The sequence below is a fragment of the Eschrichtius robustus genome, chromosome 16 (genome assembly GCF_028021215.1).
Source record: "Eschrichtius robustus isolate mEscRob2 chromosome 16, mEscRob2.pri, whole genome shotgun sequence".
NCBI classification, from domain to species: Eukaryota; Metazoa; Chordata; class Mammalia; order Artiodactyla; family Eschrichtiidae; genus Eschrichtius; species Eschrichtius robustus.
The window spans coordinates 88121498-88140539 of NC_090839.1; the positions used below are offsets into that span (position 1 = coordinate 88121498).

The following is a 19042-nucleotide window of genomic DNA, read 5'->3' on the forward strand; positions in this document are numbered from 1 at the left end:
TTGACCTTCCCCTGGTCAAATCCAGTTTATCTTAGAGAAATGACTCTCAATTTATCTTTCTCCCTCCACTACCTTTGATGTCTATTTTTGAATTGTTTTGTTTTTATGAAGTACTTTTCTTTCTTGTTTCTTCACGTTAATGACCATAATTATTCACTCTGACTGTCCCCTCTTCCTCTTCTTGTCTTCATTTCTTTTCTGTCCATCAACACTGACTGTATGCCCTTCCAGCATGATTTTAGTATAAGATGGTATCATGTGTGGAGGTCAGTCTAATCTGAGGAGCACTGATATGAAGACTTAAACGCTTCAAAGAGAGATAACACAATGCTGAATGAGCACTACTTATGTTTGAACTTAATTTTTTGAAATTGGTACTGATTTCAAATCCAGTTCCCTGTGGCTCACCTCCGTGTTGGTCTTGGCAGTGTGCTGTTTGCTAGCATGTAATTGTACCATAAATTAAGACTAATTATTTTCAGTTGTCAGAGTACTATCTTCAGTATAGTATTAGTAACTTTTATGCCTTATTTTTTTCCTACAGTATTTGCAAACGTTGCATTTGCAGTCATGTGATCTACTTGACATTTTTGGCGGGATCAGCTTCTTCCCATTGGATAAAATGACTTACTTGAAAATCCAGTCCTTTATTAATAGAATGGAAGAAAGCCTGAGTATAGTCAAGTACACTGCCTTTCTCTATAACGATCAACTCATCTGGTAGGTATACCCTACAGCTTGGTGTGTAGAAGAAGAAAGTCTTTTAGGATCATAAAAAATAGCAATGACTGCGTTGATATCATGTTGTCAAACTGGAAGTAATAGCTGGTGGGGGGTGGAGGGGTAGGATGCGTCTTTTTAGATATTGTTAAAATAAGGCAGTGATTGTTTAAACCAAAATTAGGGTAATTTTGTTTAAAATTACCAAGCAGGGGAGTTTAAAACTGGTTCCACGGAAGATAGAGAAAATGTTAGATTGAAGAATCCTGTTTTTTTTTAATTGATTAATTTATTTATATTTGGCTGCATTGGGTCTTTGTTGCTGCGCGCAGGCTTTCTCTAGTTCCGGCGAGCGGGGCTACTCATTGCGGAGTGGGGGCTACTCATTTCAGTGCACAGGCTTCTCATTGCGGTGGCTTCTCTTGTTGCGGATAATGGGCTCTAGGCACACGGGCTCAGTAGTTGTGGCTCGCGGGCTCTAGAGCGCAGGCTCAGTAGTTGTGGCACACAGGCTTAGTTGCTCCGCGGCATGTGGGATCTTCCCGGACTAGGGCTCGAACCCATGTCCCCTGCATTGGCAGGCAGATTCTTAACCACTGTGCCACCAGGGAAGTCCCAAGAATCCTATTTTTATTTTGGTGTTTTTCCAAAAACATCTTCAAAGAAACAGTATGGTAAATGTGGAAAGCATAATTTTCATACTTTTTTTTTTAATAAATTTATTTATTTGATTTATTTTTATTTTTGGCTGTGTTGGGTCTTCATTGCTGCACGCAGGCTTTCTCTAGTTGGAGTGAGTGCGGGCTCCTCGTTGCAGTGGCGTCTCTTGTTGCGAAGCACGGGCTTTAGGTGTGCGGGCTTCAGTAGTTGCAGCACACAGGCTCAGTAGTTGTGGCTCGTGGGCTCTAAAGCACAGGCTCAGTAGTTGTAGAGCACAGGCTCAGTAGTTGTGGTGCACGGGCTTAATTGCTCCGTGGCATGTGAGATCTTCCCAGACCAGGGCTGGAACCCGTGTCCCCTGCATTGGCAGGCGGATTCTTAACCACTGTGCCACCAGGGAGGCCGCATAATTTTCATACTTTCTTTTAAGGAAGCTAGTTTTTTAAAAATATCCAACAAGTTATAAGTGCTATAAAACCAAGAAGTAACCCACTGTCATCAAACTGTGTTTGCGTCCTGTAGCAGGGACAAATACATAATTTCTTTGATGAAAGCATTGATACTCAAGAAGCAAACATAAACTGTTACTAAAAGCTTTCAACTCCCGAACACGGACTCTGGAGGAGCTGTGTGAACGTGCCTGAGACCGCGGGGAGAGGTCCCTGAAGACTTGAGGGGGAGCCAGCCTTTCTGTGCGCAGCTGAGCCCGGTCTGCCTGCGGTGAGCCGCTGAGGTCCGCGGGGAGCCGCCAGCTGAAAGCCCTCCGGCAGCTGCTCAAGTGCACCCGGTTTTTGTGTTTGTATCTTCTGGCACGTTGTTTGTGCTCCGAGAGCGTTGACGGTGAGCTCAAAGCAGATGGTAGGAAATACCTTAGAGTTCCGTTTGGACCGTGTTGCGTCTAAGTCGTGGATTTGGTTTTAGCAGCGGCTGTGAAAGGATTTAGCAGTGGCCCTTCCTCTGTTGGGGGGAGGGTGTCAGTTGACTGTCTCGCCCAGAGTTTTTGGCCTGTTTTTTGAGAGGACTTTCTTTTTAGTGAATTGATTTCCTTTTTCAGGGGTGAATGCTTTTATGAATAAATGCCTTAGCTATTTCTTAAGTTAATCAGAGTTGACCAGACTCTTTGATCTTGGCTAGATTATTTTACATTCAACACTTGACAGTGACATAGTCTGTATTATAGACTAAACTGATCCTACCGTGAAGGATTCTGTCGAATGATGGCCACTTCATTCTCAGTAACGCTCCCGCTGAAAGAGATTCTCGAATAACTTGGCATCGCCACCAGAAACAGAGTTGGCAGGCTCTGGAGAAGTGCACAGATCCCGGACCACGGCTGTGCGCAGCTCACAGCGCTGGAGTTGAGGCTTCACTCAGAGCAGGTGTGGAGGTCTTAGAGCAAAACAGGTGAAGTCCATTTAGCATTGAAGTAAAAACAAGGCGCAGAGTGATATATAAAACAGAAAGAAAAATCAGTCTTGAGAAAGTAGTAGCATCTCATGCACACAAATGAATCAGTTGAGCAGAAGAATAATTTTTCTTTTTTTTTTTAAATCATTCATATCAAATGACTATTTGAGAAACTTTGAGAACATCTGTACTTCTGAGCACCAGTAGGCTGTTTCCTGTTTGACGTGAGCCAGTGACAGAGTCCTGAATCATGTGGACCTGTCAGTACGGGGTTTTGTTTGCTTTTATTTGTTTACTTGTGCTAAGAAAGGAACTCTTTGTTTTTTTGGGGTTTTTTTGTTTGTTTTTACTTTTTATTTTGAGATTATTGAAGATTGACATGCAGTTGTAACAACTTTTCTCCAATGGTAACATCCGGCATAATTATAACACAGTATTACTTCATTGACTTTTGTTGGGGAGCAGGAATAGGGACGAGGGTGGCAGATACTGGGAAGAGGGTTGCTACAGTCGGAGCTAGTGGACATTCCACAACCCTGGGCAGGCCTCCCCGTAGGCAGAATGGGAACCACCTACTTGCTGCTTCATGCTCTGAACAGCTGGCTGCGACTTATTTTCTTTTTAAATTTTCTACCCAGAAAACCAGCATCAAATTACTTAATGCCTAACGTTAAATCTTAAGTGCAATAATAAATGCAAAGCCCTAAGCACAGCGCACATAGTAAGTAGTTAAGAAATGTCTTCCATTCCCTTTTATAGGGTGTTTTCTGTTCAGTGTCCTCTGGTCTGGAGTAGTGCTGTCCAATAAGCATATAATGCAGGCCACAAGTATCATTTTAAGTTTTCTAGCAGCCACAATAAAGTAAAAAGAAACTGGAGAAATCAATTTTAACAGTATATTTTTTAGCCCAATGTATCTCAAAGATTTTTTCAACATGTAAACACTATAAAAAATTATTAACGAGCTATTCTTTTTGTGTTCAATCCTAAAAGTCCAGTGTGTATTTTACACTCATTTCCACCAGCCACATTTCAGGTGTTCAGTAGCCAGATGTACCCAGTAGCTACCGTTTCCGGAAGCGCAGCTCTGGAAGAAATTGCGCAGAGCGTGATTCTTTATATACTGTCTGCTGCTTACCATTAGCAAGCTCTCTCCACCAGGATTTATGTCTTGAAAGGAAAGTAACATCCAGAACCTGTTTTGTGTCTTTCTCTTTCTTTCCCCTGCCCTCAGTTATTTCCGCAAAAGAAAAGAGTGGGGTACCTTCTGTGTGTTTGATTTGAAAGGTCCATCTGCCCGGTCGGCTGCAGGTTACTTGCAGAATTGGTGTTGTCACAGGCCAAGCGCTGACAGTTCTCAGCTGTTTCTGTTTTGGCCTCACCTTTGGACCCGGGACTTCGTTCTACTTGGCAGGAAGCTTCAAACCTGCTTCAGGGTGTTTGGCCCCTTTAGGGTTTTAGCTGTGGACAGACATTCTGAAAATGGGAGAGGAGAGGTGGTGTAGGAGGAGGAGGAGATAAGACAAACGGGAGGAGTCCAGGGAAGCAGGCAGCGTTTCTGTGCCGAGCCAGGCCGGACTTCTAACATGACCTGCGATTCCACTGGGAAAGAAGACAGAGCCCCTGGAATGTGGTGCAGAGGCTTGGTTTATATCAAGTTAGACTTCCTCAAGGATTTTTTCAATTATCTTGAATAGAAAAAAAAACCCAGATACAGACTCATTGTCTGGTTATATCCTTATCTGAAAAACCGGTTTCAGGTAGAGTCCAACAACACCTGCTAGTTTCTCAGCACTTTCCCAGGTGCCACTTATTCTTGCCTTGTTTCAGATTGGATGGTTTGCCCAAAAGTTTGTTTCTTTCTCTTCCCACTTTTTGCCTACACTGAATGGAGAGAATTAAGATCCAAATACATTTCTGAGACATAGCGTTTTGAGTTCCCCGTCTACAGCCAGCATAGCAGTGTGTTCAGGATGCGGGGTGAAAGAAAGTGGCCTTCCCGTGTAACCCAGAGCGTGGGCAGAAACCTGCTACCCGAAGGGAGTGTCGCGGCTGCTAACGCTCCCTGGCTAATCCCACGTGGAAGGCAAATCAAATCTGCTGTGACTTTTTACTTCAAATGGCATATAAAATGCAGGACTATGTAGTAGTAGCCTTTAGCAGGTCAGGGTAGAGTTCTAGTGCTGGACTCAAGTTTAATTCATTCCATTCTTGAGCTTTCCATCAAGGAAAGGGCTTCTTGATATCATGTAAAAAAAAAAAAAAAAGAGAGAGAGAGATGAACTTTTATCAGAGCAATGGAAAGACAGAAGACCAATTCCAGACTTTTAACACAGTGCTTTTCTGATGTTTCAGGAGTGGATTAGAACAAGATGACATGAGAATTTTATACAAATACCTCACCACATCTCTATTTCCAAGGCATATCGAACCTGAGGTATGATGGGGTACTAATCTCTAGATAAATAGATAGATGGATAAATAGATATATAGACAGACATATATACACACACACACACACACACACACACACACACACACACACATATACACAGATTTGGGGGTGGAGTAACTTGGTGGGTGGGGCAGTTCTGATCTATAGTTTACATTTTTTTTTTCAAGAGTGTTGCATTCAATTAATTTAATCCATATATTTTACATTATTAGTGTGATGTTTAGTCATGCAGCTGTCCGTTGGTATCCATGGGGGATTGCTCCCAGGACCCCCCAGATACCCAAATCCACACACATATGCTCAAGTCCCTTATATAAAATGGCATAGTATTTGCATGTAACCTACACACATCCTCCCTTATACTTTGAACTGTCTCTAGGTTATCATAATACCTAATAAAATTGAAAAAAAAACCCTAATACAATGCAAATGCTGTGTAAATAGTTGCCAGTGTGCAGAAAATTCAAGTTTTGCTTTTTGGAACTTTCAAAAGAAATTTTTGCCCCAAATATTTTCAACCTGCGGTTGGTTGAATCCACAAATGTGGAATCTGCAGATGTGGAAACCTCAGATACCAAAGGCCAACTGTATATATTTAGCGTGTGTCACTTAGCACAGAAAACCACGTATGTCAGCTTTTCTTCATTTTGTTACGTTCAAATGCAATTGCAAAGCTATGTTTTTAAGGGGAGCAATTCATTGAGTAGAGGAAAAACTGGATTTTTAGGTCGGGTTCTGGGAACTCTGAAAATGCCAGGGATCTTGGACCAAACTGTGGTTAATTCTGTGGTCTTTTCATGTGCAAACATGAGATCTGATTTTGAGTTGATTATATACTTCCTGCCTGACTTTTCCATTCTGGCACTTAATTTCTCAGTTTTCTGCAGAGAACTGTAAATAATACTACCGTGTTTTCCGCAAAGTATCTTTTTTTAGCTTTAGTTAGGTTGGAAGTGAAAAGTGTTCGTAACCCATAACATTATCATTTTGACCCAGGAGCGCACACACGCACCCTCTCCCTCGCTCTGTTTTTTAAGGCCATGACTTGAAACAACAGGAAAAAAGTCTCTTTGATAAGAAATCTCAAGGTTTTGAGAAGGACCTGGTCCAGCACTTTGCTCCTTTCTGGGTAGTTTGAATACAGTGGCTAACGTTTCTGGAGTGTGTACCACACGCCAGACACGGTGTAAGTGCCCAGCAAACTTGCATTATCTCATGACATCCTGACAGCCGTCCTGAAAGCCGGGTACCTTATCTCCATCTTACAGATAGGAGACCCGGGCTTGGGGGGCTTCCATGATTTAACCCCGTGTCACCCAGCTAGTAAGTGACGGAGCCAGGACTTGATCTTGGGGTCTGCCTAATGCTAAAGCACCTGCTTCCAACCACACCCTCAGAAGGATCCTTCAGGAGGCTTTCCCGTGGTGGACGGTGCTGTTGCAACAGCAGAACACTCCATTGGTGCGTTATTATATGTCTAAAGAGCCAGGCTTATAAAATGGGAATGTACGAAGTGGCAGTGAGAACACGGATGTGTGAGGACTTCTCTCGGTACAGGCTGCATGTGTGAGACTTAGCTGTGCATTTTCACTGTTGGAGTCACTGTTTTTCAGTCTTTCATTTTCAGTTACATGCTAGAATTTTATATAGACTAGAAGAACATCAAAAAGTTTTAGAAGAATAATAAGTGTTAGCTAATGTGACTATTAGATTTGGGATTTTTTTTCATTTCCTATGCATATTGATGTAGTGTATCTTCAGCAGAAGAAACCAGGAATGGGTTACAAATATAGATCTATGAGGAGGCACCATGTCATGGCTGAAGGCAGGGACTTTCAGGTCACACAGGCTTGGGTCTGATGCCTGGCCCCTCCACTCAGGGGCTGGGTGTGTTGGTGAACTTCTTCAAACTTGTTTCCATTTCTAGAAAATAGGAAGACGGCATTCCCCATAAGGGCGATATGAGATGAAATTACGCGATTTATGTCATCGCCTAGCACGTATTAAACACATGGGAGATTTCAATTATTGCTGTAAAAGGAACTAAATCAGTATGTGGAATTTAGGGCACAGTGAAGTTATGATAGTTCTGTTTAAAACCAGTGAGTTCTTTCTGTACCTCTGTAATCCCCCCTCCCTTTTTTTTGGTGGGGAGGAATATGGAAAATTGATATAGAAAAATGGCATGGAGCCAACTAGTAAATATAAATGCTGTTTTTCAAAGCTTTGAATATAGGAAATCTAATAAGTCACTTGTCAACATTAAATTTGTTTACAGTTGGCGGGAAGGGATTCTCCAGTAAGGGCAGAAATGCCCGGAAATCTTCAACACTATGGAAGGTAGGACTTCTGTCCTTTGATAGACAGTATTGGATTTTATTATCTTTTCTGGTAAAGATAAAATCATGAACACTGAATTACCTTTGTGCTACTTTATTGACAATAATCAACAAAGGAAATTCTTTTGTTTCCAATGAATTAAAACGATTACTTTTTTATATTCTGATCTGGTGTTTTCTAAGTAATGTCTAGCTTCCCAAAAAGGCCAAATATTAACTAAAACCCTTATAGGAATGCACTGTTTATATATTCCTGTTTGTAATCTGCCTAATTGAATCAAGTCATCTCTGTGCTTCCTTTTCAGATTTCTCACTGGACCCTTGAATCTTAATGATCCAGAAGCAAAATGCAGATTCCCCAAAATTTTTGTAAATACAGATGACACTTATGAAGCTCTGCATTTAATTGTTTATAAGGTAACCGTGGTCTTTCTCTCCAGGGTTACAGATTGATACTAAAGTAAATCTTTCTTGCACGGGTGCACTAGTCGGTGGGCAGACCTCTTATGTGTTTCTTGGAACAGGTGTCGCCAGTTCTGATTATTGTAAAACTCAAAATGGGTGCTTTCTGGAGTAAGAGGGTTACTTTCAGTCCCCATTAAACAGTAGTTCTGTGATTAGCAAGAGTCACTGTCTGAGGCTGTGACTCACATGTTTCCAGTCCTGCACGCGGACAGATCAGAGGCCGTCAAGGCCCGTGTTGCCTGTTGTTCGATGCCTGCCCACGCTCCAGTGGATTCTGCCTTCGCTCTGATTTGAAAGCTGTGGACTTGCTAATTCCATAAGGATAGTCTGAGTTTCTGTCAGGATATTATCTTGTAAGGATGTATATTTATGTTAGGTTGGGTTTTTTTTTTATTAATTTATTTATTTACTTATTTTTGGCTGTGTTGGGTCTTTGTTGCTGCGCGTGGGCTTTCTCTAGTTGCAGCGCGCGGGGGCTACTCTTCGTTGCGGTGCGCGGGCTTCTCATTGCGGTGGCTTCTCGTGGTGGAGCATGGGCTCAGGCTTCAGTAGTTGTGGCACACGGGCTCAGTAGTTGTGGCTCACGGGCTTTGGAGCGCAGGCTCAGTAGTTGTGGCACACGGGCCTAGTTGCTCCACGGCATGTGGGATCTTCCCGGACCAGGGCTCGAACCTGTGTCCCCTGCATTGGCAGGCGGATTCTTAACCACTGTGCCACCAGGCAAGTCCCAGGTTGGGTTTTTTAAAAGCAGTTTTTGGTTCAAGAAAGAAGGCTGAGCCTGTGTTGTTTTTCTTCTTTTCTGCCTGAGAGTGCAGTTACGTTTTAGTTCATAAAGGCTTAGAGGTGATGCAGTAAGTGCACAGGAAGGAGATGAAATCAGAGGATGAGGGGGATCCTGTAACTTCCGGGAAGATGGAAAGATGTGTTTGGCAGAGGAGAGTGAGGAAGCTGCAGCCTGGAATGTGAGTGGAGGACAGGGTGCGCTGAGGCAGGAGCCCGCCCGCCCCGAGGGGCCTGAGCAGCTCCGGCTTGGAGGCAGGCAGTGACCCAAGGAGTCAGGAGTGGGCAGTGGGCTTGGAAAGAAGGGCAGTGGGTGAAGTGTTGGATGTAAGCCAGCCAGCCACCTGTTCCCCATGCTCAACACAGACAGCCGAGCATCTACCCCTGGATGCAAACTGAGGAGCTTCTGAAAGGAAGTAATGACCTGGGGAAAGCTGGAGCGGCTCACGTGGATGTCGGCACCTGCTGCCCTCAGCTCCAGGCCAGGCCTCTTCACCCCGTCAGCCTTTCGGTTCCCTCATCCGGAAGTCTGACTGGGAAACCAAAACTGTGGGTCCTGAGAGATGCAAGAATGATTCTGGGATCAGAAGAGAACTTTTAAAAATTAACATCCACGAAGACTAGAGAAGTTGTATCTATAAAAATGAAATAGGACGACAGAGATTCGGGGTTATGTTAAACTTAGGTTAATTGAAAATATAATTAAAAAAATTTTTATCGTGGTAAGATATGTATAACATAAAATTTGCCATTTTAACCATTTTTAAGTGTACAATTCAGTGTACATTCAGTATGTTGTGCAACCATCAGCACTGTTTCCAAAACCTTTCTTCACCCCAAAGAGAAATTCCCAACCCACCAAGCAATAACCCCTCATCTCCCCTCCCCCTGAAAATGTAATTGTTGACTTCAGAAATCTATTAGAAGTGTTAAAGATGTTGGCCTGTCCCCGAATGTAAGATAAAATGACCAGCGATAAAATATGAGCAGAAAGATGAGAGAGAGGAATTTCAACATCTAATTAACAAAGTGGAGGAGAGGAAATTAGTAAAGTGGTCTTATGAAGAAATGTGTAGCTGAAGAACACGTTTTCCAGGTTGAAAGGCCCACTGAGTGTCTAGCACAGTAAATGTAAATGACCAATGCCTGCACACAACAGTGGGCAATTTCGGAAGTGTAGAGAAGATCCTCAAAGCTTCCAGAAGGAAAACCAGGTCACCTATAAAAGATGAAGCTGAGATTAGCAGTTTCCTTACCAGCACTAGATGTCAGGTGACAATGGAAGAAAGACTTTCGAGTTCTGAGGGGAAATGATTTTTGGTGTAGAATTGTTGCCAGGCCAAACTGTGGATGGTGGTTGAGATAGAAGAGAGAGAGATTAAACATGAAAAGTCTCAAAAGACTCCCTGTGCATCCTTTCTTAGGATGTTGCATGAGGTTGTATCTCAGTAGAATAAGTCAGGAAACCAAGAAACAAAACACCTTGGAATCCAGAACAGTGGATCTTACCTATGAGAACAGTGAAAGGAAGGCTTGAGATGACAGCACTCCTCAGGTTTGCTGAGGGACTTCTCACCTGAGATGCTTCCACAGTGGACCAGAGGGGTGGGGGGCTGGCTGTGTATTAGGGGCAGGGGCCCCATAGTGAAAAGAGGCTTCATTCATAAGGTGGTATGACTAAGAGCTTTGACTCAGGGACTTCCCTGGCGGTCCAGTGGTTGAGATGCGTGCTTCCAGGACAGCGGACACGGGTTCAATACCTGGTTGGGGAGCTAGAATCCCACATGCTGCACGGCACGGCCAGAAAATAAAATTAAAAAAAAAAAAAACAGTTTAAAAAAAAAGATTTGATTCAGTGTGTGATGTGATAAGGAGTGGGGAGGGAGGAGGGAATTGTAGGGAAAGTATACAAAAAGATGTGGTCTGAAAATGAGCCAAACTAAAATAAGGCATAATTTAGAGCAGTAATTGGAGGGGAACTGTCCATTTTTATGTCAAGCTAAACTCATTCTCCTTTGAAGGACTCAGGGGTAATGACTTTGATCCCTTTTTTTTTTTTTTAAATTTCAGCTCATATTTTATTGTTATTAAAGAGAAATATAATCTCTGTTGGTTTAGCCATTGACTGTGGATCCAAAGCGTAATTTTCACAAGAAGTAAAGTTAAATTCTTTTTTTTTTTTTTTCACACACACACACTGTATTTTATTTTTACAAGAGATAAATAGACTGACACCAAGCATTGTACCCGGATGACCACAACAAAAGCAACAATGATTGCAATTACCAAACATGAAACACACTCATACTATGCCATAATATTGACATTCAGTCCAGTAATCCTCCACTGTAACAGCTCCTTTACTTTGCAGTGAAAATTGATTTGTATATTCTTTGCCTCTGAGTCCTTGTTGGATTTTTTTTTTTTTAATTCAGACAGAAAGTCACAAAAATTATACTCATCCTCATCAGTTCACTCAGTCCCATGTAATTAATTTTTTTTTTTATCTTGATCTTTTGTTAGCACTTTTTTATGAGTTCATCAGTTTTTCATTAGAGTTCTGAAAATGCTTATTCATTCAGTTCAGCAGTACAGTCAGTTACCAGAAACCTGTACTTGTCAGAGTCTTTTCCATGAATTTCTTAAAGATGAAACCCTTTTATAGGAACATATTTGCAAAAGCATCAGAGTACACCCAGAACTGTCTGTAAATGACAAAAGACTTAAAAATGACCACAGTTAAAAATTGGATGAAAGTTCATAACAATGCAGTTGACAAGAAAATTAGTTATTTCTGAGATACACATTTTAAGGTAATAACTAGGATTATGACTTATAACATTATACCAGAACATATAAGATTTTTAGGAATTTCATGTAATGCCTGAAACATTTATATTAACATATTTCCATACAAATAACCCAATGAAAGTTTAGTATTACTTGTTTTGTTTGTTTGTTTTTTTATACTGCAGGTTCTTATTAGGCATCAATTTTATACACATCAGTGTATACATGTCAATCCCAATCGCCCAATTCAGCACAACACCATCCCCACCCCACCGCAGTATTCCCCCCTTGGTGTCCATATGTCCGTTCTCTACATCTGTGTCTCAACCTCTGCCCTGCAGACTGGCTCATCTGTACCATTTTTCTAGGTTCCACATACATGCGTTAATATACGATATTTGTTTTTCTCTTTCTGACTTACTTCACTCTGTATGACAGTCTCTAGATCCATCCACGTCTCAACAAATGACTCAATTTCGTTCCTTTTTATGGCTGAGTAATATTCCATTGTATATATGTACCACATCTTCTTTATCCATTCGTCTGTTGATGGGCATTTAGGTTGCTTCCATGACCTGGCTATTGTAAGTAGTGCTGCAATGAACATTCGGGTGCATGTGTCTTTTTGAATTACGGTTTTCTCTGGGTATATGCCCAGTAGTGGGATTGCTGGGTCATATGGTAATTCTATGTTTAGTTTTTTAAGGAACCTCCATATTGTTCTCCATAGTGGCTGTATCAATTTACATTCCCACCAACAGTGCAAGAGGGTTCCCTTTTCTCCACACCCTCTCCAGCATTTATTGTTTGTAGATTTTTTGGTGATGGCCATTCTGACCGGTGTGAGACGATACCTCATTGTAGTTTTGATTTGCATTTCTCTAATAATTAGTGATGTTGAGCATCTTTTCATGTGCTTCGTGGCCGTCTGTATGTCTTCTTTGGAGAAATGTCTATTTAGGTCTTCTGCCCATTTTTGGATTGGGGTGTTTGTTTCTTTAATATTGAGCTGAATGAGCTGTCTTTATATTTTGGAGATTAATCCTTTGTCCGTTGATTCGTTTGCAAATATTTTCTCCCATTCTGAGGGTTGTCTTTTCGTCTTGTTTATGGTTTCCTTTGCTGTGCAAAAGCTTTGAAGTTTCATTAGGTCCCATTTGTTTATTTTTGTTTTTATTTCCATTACTCTAGGAGGTGGATCAAAAAAGATCTTGCTGTGATTTATGTCAAAGAGTGTTCTTCCTATGTTTTCCTCTAAGAGTTTTATAGTGTCCAGTCTTAGATTTAGGTCTCTAATCCATTTTGAGTTTATTTTTGTGTATGGTGTTAGGGAGTATTCTAATTTCATTCTTTTACATGTAGCTGTCCAGTTTTCCCAGCACCACTTATTGAAGAGACTGTCTTTTCTCCATTGTATATCTTTGCCTCCTTTGTCATAGATGAGTTGACCATAGGTGCGTGGGTTAATCTCTGGGCTTTCTATCTTGTTCCATTGATCTATGTTTCTGTTTTTGTGCCAGTACCATATTGTCTTGATTACTGTAGCTTTGTAGTATAGTCTGAAGTCAGGGAGTCTGATTCCTCCAGCTCCGTTTTTTTCCCTCAAGACTGCTTTGGCTATTCGGGGTCTTTTGTGTCTCCATACAAATTTTAAGATGATTTGTTCTAGTTCTGTAAAAAATGCCATTGGTAATTTGATAGGGATCGCATTGAATCTGTAGATTGCTTTGGGTAGTATTGTCATTTTCACAATGTTGATTCTTCCAATCCAAGAACATGGTATATCTCTCCATCTGTTGGTATCATCTTTAATTTCTTTCATCAATGTCTTATAGTTTTCTGCATACAGGTCTTTTGTCTCCCTAGGTAGGTTTATTCCTAGGTATTTTATTCTTTTTGTTGCAGTGGTAAATGGGAGTGTTTCCATAATTTCTCTTTCAGATTTTTCATCATTAGCGTATAGGAATGCAAGAGATTTCTGTGCATTAATTTTGTATTCTGCAACTTTACCATATTCATTAATTAGCTCTAGCAGTTTTCTGGTGGCAGTTTTAGGATTCTCTATGTATAATATCATGTCATCCGCAAACAGTGACAGTTTTACTTCTTCTTTTCCAATTTGTATTCCTTTTATTTCTTTTTCTTCTCTGATTGCCGTGGCTAAGACTTCCAGAACTATGTTGAATAATAGTGGTGAGAGTGGACATCCTTGTCTTGTTCCTGATCTTAGAGGAAATGCTTTCAGTTTTTCACCATTGAGAATGATGTTTGCTGTGGGTTTGTCATATATGGCCTTTATTATGTTGAGGTAGGTTCCCTCTATGCCCACTTTCTGGAGAGTTTTTATCATAAATGGGTGTTGAATTTTGTCAAAAGCTTTTTCTGCATCTATTGAGATGACCATATGGGTTTTCTTCAATTTGTTAATATGGTGTATCACATTGATTGATTTGCATATATTGAAGAATCCTTGCATCCCTGGGATAAATCCCACTTGATCGTGGTGTATGATCCTTTTAATGTGTTGTTGGATTCTGTTTGCTAGTATTTTGTGGAGGATTTTTGCATCTATATTCATCAGTGATATTGGTCTGTAATTTTCTTTCTTTGTAGTGTCTTTGTCTGGTTTTGGTATCAGGGTGATGGTGGCCTCATAGAATGAGTTTGGGAGTGTTCCTTCCTCTGCAATTTTTTGGAAGAGTTTGAGAAGGATAGATGTTAGCTCTTCTCTAAATGTTTGATAGAATTCACCTGTGAAGCCATCTGGTCCTGGACTTTTGTTTGTTGGAAGATTTTTAATCACAGTTTCAATTTCATTGCTTGTGATTGGCCTGTTCATATTTTCTGTTTCTTCCTGGTTCAGTCTTGGAAGGTTATACCTTTCTAAGAATTTGTCCATTTCTTCCAGGTTGTCCATTTTATTGGCATAAAGTTGCTTGTAGTAGTCTCTTAGGATGCTTTGTATTTCTGCAGTGTCTGTTGTAACTTCTCCTTTTTCATTTCTGATTTTATTGATTTGAGTCCTCTCCCTCTTTTTCTTGATGAGTCTGGCTAATGGCTTATCAATTTTGTTTATCTTCTCAAAGAACCAGCTTTTAGTTTTATTGATCTTTGCTATTGTTTTCTTTGTTTCTATTTCATTTATTTCTGCTCTGATCTTTATGATTTCTTTCCTTCTGCTAACTTTGGGTTTTGTTTGTTCTTCTTTCTCTAGTTTCTTTAGGTGTAAGGTTAGATTGTTTACTTGAGATTTTTCTTGTTTCTTTAGGTAGGCTTGTATAGCTATAAACTTCCCTCTTAGAACTGCTTTTGCTGCATCCCATAGGTTTTGGGTTGTCGTGTTTTCATTGTCATTTGTCTCTAGGTATTTTTTGATTTCTTCTTTGATTTCTTCAGTGATATCTTGGTTATTTAGTAACGTATTGTTTAGCCTCCATGTGTTTGTCTTTTTTACGTTTTTTTCCCTGTAATTCATTTCTAATCTCATAGCATTGTGGTCAGAAAAGATGCTTGATATGATTTCAATTTTCTTAAATTTACTGAGGCTTGATTTGTGACCCAAGATGTGATCTATCCTGGAGAATGTTCCGTGCGCAGTTGAGAAGAACGTGTAATCTGCTGTTTTTGGATGGAATGTCCTATAAATATCAATTAAATCTATCTGGTCTATTGTGTCATTTAAAGCTTCTGTTTCCTTATTTATTTTCATTTTGGATGATCTGTCCATTGGTGTAAGTGAGGTGTTAAAGTCCCCCACTATTACTGTGTTACTGTTGATTTCCTCTTTTATGGCTGTTAGCAGTTGCCTTATGTATTGAGGTGCTCCTATGTTGGGTGCATATATATTTATAATTGTTATATCTTCTTCTTGGATTGGTCCCTTGATCATTATGTAGTGTCCTTCTTTGTCTCTTGTAACATTCTTTACTTTAAAGTCTATTTTATCTGATATGAGTACAGCTACTCCAGCTTTCTTTTGATTTCCATTTGCATGGAATATCTTTTTCCATCCCCTCACTTTCAGTCTGTATGTGTCCCTAGGTCTAAAGTGGGTCTCTTGTAGACAGCATATATATGGGTCTTGTTTTTGTATCCATTCAGCAAGCCTGTGTCTTTTGGTTGGAGCATTTAATCCATTCACGTTTAAGGTAATTATCGATACGTATGTTCCTGTGACCCTTTTCTTAATTGTTTTGGGTTTGTTTTTGTAGGTCCTTTTCTTCTCTTGTGTTTCCCACTTAGAGAAGTTCCTTTAGCATTTGTTGTAGAGCTGGTTTGGTGGTGCTGAATTCTCTTAGCTTTTGCTTGTCTGTAAAGCTTTTGATTTCTCCATCAAATCTAAATGAGATCCTTGCCGGGTAGAGTAATCTTGGTTGTAGGTTCTTCCCTTTCATCCCTTTAAGTATATCATGCCACTCCCTTCTGGCTTGTAGAGTTTCTGCTGAGAAATCAGCTGTTAACCTTATGGGAGTTCCCTTGTATGTTATTTGTCGTTTTTCCCTTGCTGCTTTCAATAATTTTTCTTTGTCTTTAATTTTTGCCATTTTGATTACTATGTGTCTTGGCGTGTTTCTCCTTGGGTTTATCCTGTATGGGACTCTCTGCGCTTCCTGGACTTGGGTGGCTATTTCCTTTCCCATGTTAGGGAAGTTTTCGACTATAATCTCTTCAAATATTTTCTCCTCTCTCTCTTCTCCTTCTGGGACCCCTATAATGCGAATGTTGTTTCGTTTAATGTTGTCCCAGAGGTCTCTTAGGCTGTCTTCATTTCTTTTCATTCTTTTTTCTTTAGTCTGTTCCGCAGCAGTGAATTCCACCATTCTGTCTTCCAGGTCACTTATCCGTTCTTCTGCCTCAGTTATTCTGCTATTGATTCCTTCTAGTGTAGTTTTCATTTCAGTTATTGTATTGTTCATCTCTGTTTGTTTGTTCTTTAATTCTTCTAGGTCTTTGTTAATCATTTCTTGCATCTTCTCAATCTTTGCCTCCATTCTTATTCCGAGGTCCTGGATCATCTTCACTATCATTATTCTGAATTCTTTTTCTGGAAAGTTGCCTATCTCCACTTAATTTAGTTGTTTTTCTGGGGTTTTTTCTTGCTCCTTCATCTGATATATAGCCCTCTGCCTTTCCATCTTCTCTATCTTTCTGTAACTGGGGGTTTTGGTCCACAGGCTGCAGGATTGTAGTTTTTCTTGCTTCTTATGTCTGCCCTCTGGTGGTTGAGGCTATCTAAGAGGCTTGATGGGAGGCTCTGGTGGTGGGTAGAGCTGACTGTTGCTGTGGCGGACAGAGCTCCGTAACACTTTAATCCACTTGACTGTTGATGGATGGGGCTGGGTTCCCTCCCTGTTGGTTGTTTTGCCTGAGGCAACCCAACACTGGAGCCTACCTGGGCTCTTTGGTGGGGTTAATGGCAGACTCTGGGAGGGCTCACGCCAAGGAGCACTTCCCACAACCTCCGCTGCCAGTGTCCTTGTCCCCACGGTGAAACAGAGCCACCTCCCGCCTCTGCAGGAGACCCCCCAACACCAGCAGGTAGGTCTGGTTCAGTCTCCCCCAGGGTCACTGCTCCTTCCCCTGGGTCCCGATGCGCACACTACTTTGTGTGTGCCCTCCAAGAGTGGGGTCTCTGTTTCCCCCAGTCCTGTCAAAGTCCTGCAATCAATTCCCACTAGGCTTCAAAGTCTGATTCTCTAGGAATTCCTCCTCCCGTTGCCGGACCCCCAGGTTGGGAAGCCTGACGTGGGGCTCAGAAGCTTCACTCCAGTGGGTGGACTTCTGTGGTATAAGTGTTCGCCAGTCTGTGAGTCACCCACCCAGCAGTTATGGGATTTGATTTTACTCTGATTGCACCCCTCCTACCGTCTCACTGTGGCTTCTCCTCTGTCCTTGGACGTGGGGTATCCTCCTTGGTGAGTTCCAGTGTCTTCCTGTCGATGATTGTCCAGCAGCCAGTTGTGATTCTGGTGCTCTCGCAAGAGGGAGTGAGAGCACATCCTTCTACTCCGCCATCTTGGTTAATCCTCCTGTTCTTAATGACTTTGATCCCTTAATGAAGGAGACACGAACCTGGCTTGCTGTGTTGTGTATTGGATTTTCATTTTTAGAGTCAACCATAGATGTAATTTTAGGTGTGATGATGGCATTTCAGTTACATTAAGAGTTCATGTCTTTTTTTTTTAAATAAATTTATTTATTTATTTATTTATTTTTGGCTGCATTGGGTCTTCGTTGCTGCACACGGGCTTTCTCTAGTTGTGGCGAGCAGGGGCTACTCTTCGTTGCAGTGCAAGGGCTTCTCACTGCGGTGGCTTCTCTTGTTGTGGAGCACGGGCTCTAGGCGTGTGGGCTTCACTAGTTGTGGCTCGCGGGCTCTGGAGCGCAGGCTCAGTAGTTGTGGCACACGGGCTTAGTTGTTCCATGGCATGTGGGATCTTCCCGGACCAGGGCTCTAACCTGTGTCCCTGCATTGGCAGGCGGATTCTTAACTACTGTGCCACCAGGGAAGTCCCTGTGTCTTTTTTAAAAACAGCTTTACTGAGATACAATTCACACAGCATGTATTCATCCATTTAAAGTGTACAATTCAATGGCTTATGGTAGCAAAGTTCAAGGGTGCCCAAGATCACCTTCACTTCTCACACCAACTGCTAGTTCAGGGGTCCTTTTGAAGTCTTTGTCTGGTTTTGGTATCAGGGTTAACACCCTGTTTTTTGGAAGACTTTGTGAAGGATTGGTGTGAATTCTTCTTCAAATGTTTGGTTACAGTGAAGCCATCTACATCTGGGCTTTTCTTTGTGGGTAGTGTTTAAATTGTTAATTAGTCTCTGCTTATTATGGATCTTTTCTGATTTTCTACTTCTCTTTGAGTTAGTTTCAGTGGTTTGTATCTTTCTAGGGATTTGTCCATTTTAAGTTATTCAAGTTGGTATATAATTTTTCATAATATTATAGCCTTATAATCTTTCTCTTCCTTTAAAGTCAGTAATGATGTCTCCTTTCATTCCTGACTTTAGTAATTTGAGTCTTCTCTCTTTTTTCCTTGGTCTAGACAGGTTAGCTAAAGATTTTTCAGTTTTGTTGATCTTTTCAGAGAATCATCTTTTGATTTCGTTTTTTCCTCTTCTGTCTTTCTGTTCTCTATTTCAACTTATTTCTGCTCTAATCATTGTTATTTCCTTCCTTCTGCTTGCTTTGGGTTTAGTTTGCTCCTCTTTTTTCCAAGGTCTTAAGATGGAAGTTTACATTATTGATTTGAGATCTTTCTTCTTTTTAATACATGTGTTCATAGCTATAAAGCTGAGAGACTGTAATACTAAGATGTAGTAGATGGTCTTTTATAACCATTCCTCCATTTGCTGTCTGCCGTTAGGACAATTTCCCTCTGGAAATTTAAGTGATTGTTTTTTATATTTTTCTCCAG

The 19042-nt window shown here is 41.0% G+C and overlaps 1 protein-coding gene across 1 annotated transcript in view; it reads left to right on the top strand.

The window, feature by feature from the left end:
- The window catches only part of CCZ1 (CCZ1 homolog, vacuolar protein trafficking and biogenesis associated), a 34246-nt gene that overhangs the window by 3447 nt on the left and 11757 nt on the right, over positions 1–19042 (top strand). The window contains exons 7-10 of the mRNA XM_068524480.1: positions 545–720; positions 5143–5224; positions 7521–7582; positions 7887–7998. Of these exons, the coding sequence (XP_068380581.1) occupies positions 545–720; positions 5143–5224; positions 7521–7582; positions 7887–7998 (432 nt within the window). The remainder of the gene's footprint in view (positions 1–544; positions 721–5142; positions 5225–7520; positions 7583–7886; positions 7999–19042) is intronic.